Here is a 7,868-nt window from a genome sequence, read left to right as displayed (position 1 = left end):
AAGTATTTTATTTTATCCCCATTAATTGCATTGTACATATATATAAATTAAGCGTTGTAAATATGCATGCTCGTTAAATATTTTGTTTCGGCCAAAAATCTGAAAACGCATAAAAATGACGTTTGATGAATACAATAATTTTGTATAATAATATAAATTTAATGAATATGAAGGTCATCTCTTTAAATGGACAAAATTGTAAACGAAAACAACATTACGCGCATTGTAATTTTTAATATAATAGGCACTTGTGAATCAGTTTGGATACAAAATTGGTGGCTGTTTTTATATTTAACTAATTATATTCAGAATAAATATAAACTTTTGCTAAATGGATATTTTTTGCTTCACATTTAAGTTTTATCCTTATTTATTTATTGTAAACCAATAAACACAATCAATAACTACTAAGTAAGTAGCAAGACGGTAGACTGAAATAAAAGTTAAAGTAAATCAGTGAATTATTTTTTATTAATTATAAACTAATAGTATAGCTAATATACACGACGTTGTTCGATATTATTTATTTAAATTATTCTTCCAGTAGATTAGGAAAATCTAGGAAAACCTAATCTGTTATGATCGATCGGAATTATTATTGTATAATAATCACTAATTCCGAACTCCAAAACAGCTTTCAAGTATTAGTTATTTTATATTATGCATTGTTTAGCTCTTAAATTACAGCTATCTAAAATTTTGTCTCTCAACTGATGAATGTAATACATATATATATTTATTTTGTGTCCATATTTCTCGTTGTTGTCTTATTATTTATTTATTTTGACAAAATATCTCTTTACATATTTTCAACTTTTTAACCTTTATTATATTTAATAATACGAATTTTTAATACTTTAAAAAATATATATAAAAGATACTTCTATATGTACATAACATTAAAAAAATACTTATCTACTATTGACTACTTAATATAACATTTCAATACATCAGACTCGAACTTACATCTTCAAAATTCTAAATTTCTTCAAATAATAACAAGCGGAACATGCTAATTATGATAATTTAATTAGCATTACACAAAGATATATTAACATTCTTATTATCTAATGAACTTAAATACTATTTCCGTTTCTAGCATTTTTGCTGGTCTATTTCTTTATCTTTAATTAATTGGATGAAGTACACAAAAGTGCTCATTTGTCTTGTAATAGAAGAGCAACTCAACATATAGGTGACATAATGTATGCTCAGCATTTAGAATTGAATTGTGATAATGGCTTAAATCAACAAAATCGAAGTAGGCGGCTAATTGAAGAGCTAACCGGAATGAACAGCTCACTTTAGTATGCAGAACGTATAAAATGATGCTTTTTTACAGACGTGACGTTCAAACCAAGGCTTGGACATGACAAATGACACGTTAGGATCATTTCTTTGGTTCAAGTAGTAGGAAAAATTCTCTAAGCGTCTAGGTCGCATCGCAAACAAAAAGGATCGAAGGTCGAAATGCATGTGCAGAATTTTATGGCATATGAACTTAAACTTGTTTGGATTTACGATTTATAGTGTAATAGTTATTAATATTAGTTTAATTTATTGTACTGTTCAATGAGTTAATGTCTATTCATTATTTAAGTTTACTCAATTAATATTTTTTTTTATAAAAAAATGGTAATTGAGTAAACTTTTCTTTTATAAAAAAACAAACATTTTGTTTTTATATTTTATGTCCTGTTCATTAACACATTGAATACCATTTGCACAAAATTTGTGCGTTTCATTTCAACCGCTTAAGATGTTGGTAATATCATATTAAATAAAACAAAAATTTCACACCATTTTCTTCATCTCAGACATCCCGTCAACATTTTTCAGCCTTTCTGCGCACACTATTTAAACCCTAACTTATCTTACCGATCTTCCGAGATTTTGCCACTAATGAAATGGTTTCAATCTGTTTAAATTATGTCATTAACTCGCAACCGTTTATAAATACAAATTATTTTTTATTTTATTGCTATGCAATCCATAGTTTGATATTTACTGATTTTACAATTGCGAATAGAAACAAGCAATCATTAAAACTTAAATTTCAAATTTGATTTTAAAACATTTAGTAATAAGTTATCATTATTTATAAAAAAAGCTTTTGGTAAAAATATCGCAAATAAGTTGTGTTATTTAATGTGTTAATTAAATAATATTGTTAGGAGTTTTGGGTTAGCTTTAATATTCATATTGAGGAGATTTTTTATGTTTCTCTAATACTGTTTGCTATTTATTATAAAGAACATATGATTTATAAAAGAAAATACTAGGAATGTTAATTCAAAATGTGACTGAGCAACTTTCTTTCGCGAATTCTTCACGCCTGTAAATAATTACATAGCGATCTAAGTTAACCTTGTACGTTAAACTTCATCCATTAATTTACTGCATCTGTTGGTCATTAGGCATTATGAATCGAATGCTACTATTTTCATGCTCTACTTGCCAACTCAACAACTTTTGACCATTAATCTGACCTAAATCTTTACAACCAAATTTAAAAAAACCCATGCTATCAAGTATCACAGATTCATATCTCAAAACTCACATGTATTTAAACCTAATCATTCCTGTGATTCGGGCCAGTCCTTCTTCAACCCTCGAGTGCGATTCTGTACCGTCAGCATGACGCTAGACAAGATTTGTCTGCTATTGAAGACCATGCAGTACATAATCACCATAGCCCATAAAAAAGGGTTGTGTGACGATATTTGTCCGATGAGGTGTTATAGACCTCCTTATCCACACCACCATGGTCAACACGGATACATTCTAAAAGACATCAACATAGACATAGAAAATTTGGCTAGGGCTATGGGCGTCCCGAAAGATACTTTTTCTGATCTAGTCAACTTGTATAATTCAAGCGATATAATGGCTCCTGCTGGTAATGTAAAAACACCCATAAACGTGAGAACTACTCCTAAGAAAGACACTAGAAAAAGTCAGAACAAGAGTCAGAAACCGCCCATAGAGAAAGACGCTGTGCAATTTTTAGACACAGGTCTCGGTTGGTCTATAAGTGTGGTGAGATTAATCTGAGAGCATTGTATATTATAAATATGATTTTGTTTAGATTATGATCAGCCGTTTTATTTCGGATATACTGACGATCGTTGCACGACACCGGATGGAAGAACAGGATCTTGCTATAATATAAAAAACTGCCAACCCTTGCTAAACATGGTGCAGAACCTTAGAGTCATTCCTGGTGCTCTTACATACTTGCGACAGTCGATTTGTGGATATGAAGGCAACGATCCTAATGTAAGTCTTTCAAACCATTTCGTTTACTAAAATTTCCATATTTAACCTAAGCCGATTAGGATTGTTACAAAACACTTGCAGAAAATATATTTGTGTTCTATTTTTTTTATGATATTAGCCTCCCCAATCACAAGCGTCGGCGACTACAACAAAATTAAACTCAAATTTAAATATAACTGTAAAGTGCTTGTTCTTTTATGTACTTTAACTCTAATTTTGTGTACTTCTTTTTCGTTTCATTGAAGATTAAACATAATATAAAAGTAAACTAGTTTCTCTCAATAATAATATTCTAAAATGTACGAAACACGACGACCGACATTGATTCTTATCTTATCTGAACCATTCAAACATCAAGTGTAGGACATAATAATGTTGAGAATCTCTGCTATAGCTAAAAGTCAGAAGTACCACTCTTAGCGCAATAATAATAACACCCCTTTTATATAAAAAAATAATCATCAATCATACAACATTTGAATGCGATTTTTATCATTAAGCATCTGATGATATTTATTGTTAATTAAGGTTTGTTGTCCAACTGATGGTGATGTTCAAACACAACCTCCTCCTCCTCCACCTCTTCCAATAGGGTATTCTTTACCCACACTAAACGATAATTGCGGCTTAAGCAATGGAACTTTCCTCAAAAGAGTGGTAAATGGAGTTCCTGCTCAATTGGGTGAGTAACTTTTTAATACTTATTTAATGCTCAATAATGATCTGGTATATATATTTTATTATTATTATGATTAGGGGCATGGCCGTGGGTTGCGGTGTTAGGATACAAATCTAAGAGGGTTCCTGGAAAAACTTTATGGAATTGCGGAGGAACGTTGATTACAAGGAGACACGTTATAACTGCAGCTCATTGCATTTACGGACACGACGATGACTTGTAATTATTCACATTTTTTATTATTATCTATAAATCATGATTGCGCGTCTTTTTGAACAGTGAGCAATTTGCGGTCGAAGTGTTGCCACATTAAAAAAGTCTATTTAGGCCAATTGATGATTTGCATTTATGAAATACATCGTAAGCATGTATATATTATTAATACATATATTGTAGTCAAAATATTTTTTTTTAAATTTAAAAATATTTTTTGTGCAATATTGTAATAGTTAAAAATATATACAAAAATTAACGTTTGTGATTTTTGAAAAATCACTTATTTTTTTGTCAAATATTAAATTAAGATAAATATATAATTGTTGGTATATTTATGTATACAAATTCCACTATTAGCAAAAAATATATTTATAATAATGTATTTTGGATTATTTTGTTTAAAAAAAATTATAAAAATAGGCAGCTCTCTATAACCGAATTACTTGTATTTTTATACAAATATTTTGACAAGAACTGATTTAAAATTGTTCATGCATATACATGCATGAACAATTTTAAATATATAATATGTATGAGTTTACTATTATTTTTAAAAATATAAAAAAAAATCTTTAGAAAAATTCTCACTACGCTGCTATATAAAAATCATTAGTCTTGTTAATTAATGTATAATTTTTTAAATCATAGAATTTCTTACTGCGTATAGTTATAAATAAGCTTTGATCTTTTGAGCTAATAGCAAAAAAATGCGTTTTTAATGTTGAATATAAAACTCTTGAGATAAATTGCAAATTTTTTTTAGATTAATATGGAGATGTTTTAAAAAATATCTTAACTATATATAATATAATTTCTAGTCATATAACTAGGCATATGTAGAAATAAAGTCAATAGTTAAGAGTAGACCAAAGGGCATTTTTATTGAAAAATTCCACAATTCTTATTTGATTACATCATTGATGAGTTTCCGCTTCATCAATAACGATATTTTTTATAAATGTGTAATTGATTTCTGCATCACAATCCATAAACAAACATTTTTATTTATCTAGCAGTCATATTAATTATTAATTCGATGAATCATGTTTTATGATGAACATAAACTTTATAGATATATCGTGAGACTCGGTGAGCTTGACTTGGAAAAAGATGACGACGGAGCTACTCCGATTGATGTGCCGATTCAGATGAAGATAAAACATGAGGATTATAGTCCTAAGCAATACACAAACGACATTGGATTGTTGAAATTAGACTATGACGTCACATTCACACGTTAGTTTAACTTATTTTATATGATACATTATTTCTACTAATAAAAACAAATAAACTTTCAGCTTTGATATGGCCTATATGTATACCATCAACTCCTGAATTGACGGCAGAGTCGTTTGAAAGAAAGTTGCCGTTCATTGCCGGATGGGGTGCAACGTCTTTCCGTACGTTTCATATCAATATTTGTATTACATTCAATGGTATGTTGTTATTTATTTGTTATTTTATATATAAAGAGGGTCCACAATCGTCTCGCCTTCAACAATTACAAATTCCGGTCGTAACCAATGAAGAGTGTAAAAATGCTTACGCTCGTTTTACGTCACAAGTCATAGATCAAAGAGTTTTGTGTGCCGGTTACGCACGAGGAGGCAAAGACGCTTGCCAAGGAGACAGCGGAGGACCACTTATGTGGCCTCAGGTGATTTAAAGAACAAACATTTGTGTCTGTGCTAATTGACTGCAATATTTACCGGTTTTTATTTGCAGTTCCCGCCCGGTTTGGATTCTATTCACTATTACTTGATCGGAGTTGTGTCGTATGGGTTTAAATGCGCCGAACCCGGATACCCCGGAGTGTACACAAGAGTTACTGAATTCGTACCGTGGATTCAAGCACACTTGAACGACTAAATTAGAACAAACCAGATAGATTTATAAGAAAAACATTTTATTTATTATTCAGTAAGGTGTTACATCAAAATAAATTATCGTTTTATTGACATATTTTAAAAGTTTATGTAAGCCGGTTGTGATATTTCTTGAATAACGTTATTTAATTTTCTCACAAATAGCTTTAATGATATAATGAAACAGTATTAATAATTTTATTTTATATAAATCGATTTGTTATTGTATAAGGAGTGTATATTAAATGTAATGTTGATTTTTATTCATTTATATTTTGAAATATTATCCATATATATTTTTATAAAAATAACGCAATATCTCGTTTTATTCAGTGAATATTTACAAATTTATATATATATGACTATATAAAGCATTTTTTGTATAATTAAGTAATAATACATCATTGCGGTTCTTTTTTAAGAAATACAACTTGATTATAAATATATAATACATATATGACGTTATAGTGTAAGACTGGAAAGTAATCAATTTGATATATTTTTGAAGCAATATAGTCTATTTTTTCGTCTATGAATGTCGTAGAGGTTCATTTCACAATTGTTCTCATAGTTGGGAAGTATAGAATCAACATCAAACATATCCATTTTATAATATCTGTATATAAACAAAGAACAGTATAATAAGACTATTAAAAGTCAATAAATATCATAGTAATGTATGTAAATTGTAGTCTGTTCACTTTCAAGAGTCAATGGACAAAAAAAACATCACATGCTCTTAAATTTATGATTTGTGGTGTTCGGTAGAAGAGATGCACTGATTTGTATAGTGACATAAGACAATATTATTTTATTGCATTGAGTCTTTGAAAGTGAAAAGACTATTTGTATGTACTAGCACGATAGACCAGTAGTATAATTCCAAGTGACCAATACCTGAATGACCTGGGTTCAAATTTCATATGGACACGACTATTCTTCGATTTCTAACGAATCTGGGAGATTGTATTTAGTAATTGTTGTGTAATTATGTTTCTGATCCATCATTATAGATAAGGTTTTCCTAGATTTTTCTAATCTCACAGATTAATATTGTGATAAATAATAAAAAAATAAAGCCAAACTTAGTCATCCATCGTGACATCTATTGATTTGTAGTCTAGTTTAAAAAAAGTTTTAAAAATTGTTATGTTTTTTACTATCTTGATCTTGAAAATTTAATTAAATGAACTTCTATTAAAATAGTCATTAATATATCACGTTTTATTTGCAAGCTAGCTTCAAATGTCCCAAGAAAAGTTATATTTAACTAACCCACAAAAACCAGTGTTTGTCGTTAGTGAGTAAGGTTAAATACACGACGCCACTGATTATTACTTAGATTGTTTTCTATTATGATTGTATCTAAATAAGAAAAGTCCACTAAAGTTATTTTATTCCTAGACATGTCCAAAACTATATTTTAGACAAAAATCATTTAACAACACGATTTCATGACTTTTCATATGCCGTTAAAATCTATTAAAAAATGTGATATGTCTGATACTGAGTCTAGATCAAGTATGAAGAAAGTGTTACTCATATTAAAACAATAAATACAAAGACTTATTCGAGTTTGCTGTCAAACAATTGACACATGTTCTTGAATTTATAATTCATCATTAAAAGAAAAGCATTGTACCGTTGATTAGATAAAGTACAAAAATGGCAAATACACATATTTAATTTATTATTTATATACAATTATGATTATCAGTCTAAAGTAATCGAGGAACTTTAAGTTCAATTTTTGTTTAAATTAATAATTCTAACGTAGAAAAATTGCAAAATTTCACACATGCACCATATTGGATATCGTCGCCTTACTT

General features: G+C 28.9%; 1 protein-coding gene across 2 annotated transcripts in view; it reads left to right on the top strand.

Annotated features, from left to right (window-relative positions):
- Positions 1 to 6,355, top strand: part of LOC148229867 (venom protease) — a 7,348-nt gene extending 993 nt beyond the window's left edge. Inside the window, exons 4-10 of one of the 2 annotated variants that reach the window (XM_088197946.1) lie at positions 3,089 to 3,279; positions 3,808 to 3,961; positions 4,036 to 4,177; positions 5,247 to 5,410; positions 5,473 to 5,574; positions 5,647 to 5,831; positions 5,900 to 6,355. In XM_088197946.1, coding sequence (XP_088054072.1) covers positions 3,089 to 3,279; positions 3,808 to 3,961; positions 4,036 to 4,177; positions 5,247 to 5,410; positions 5,473 to 5,574; positions 5,647 to 5,831; positions 5,900 to 6,043 — 1,082 coding nt within the window. In that variant the 3' untranslated portion in view covers positions 6,044 to 6,355. The remainder of the gene's footprint in view (positions 1 to 3,088; positions 3,280 to 3,807; positions 3,962 to 4,035; positions 4,178 to 5,246; positions 5,411 to 5,472; positions 5,575 to 5,646; positions 5,832 to 5,899) is intronic. The other variant, XM_088197947.1, reaches the window with a different exon arrangement.
- The last annotated feature ends 1,513 nt before the right edge of the window (positions 6,356 to 7,868 follow it).

This window comes from Plectrocnemia conspersa, unplaced genomic scaffold, assembly GCF_051122295.1.
Source record: "Plectrocnemia conspersa isolate PC_06_02 unplaced genomic scaffold, ASM5112229v1 ptg000011l, whole genome shotgun sequence".
NCBI classification, from domain to species: Eukaryota; Metazoa; Arthropoda; class Insecta; order Trichoptera; family Polycentropodidae; genus Plectrocnemia; species Plectrocnemia conspersa.
Note: the sequence above shows the minus strand (reverse complement) of the source record. Positions and strands in the feature narration are given on the sequence as shown.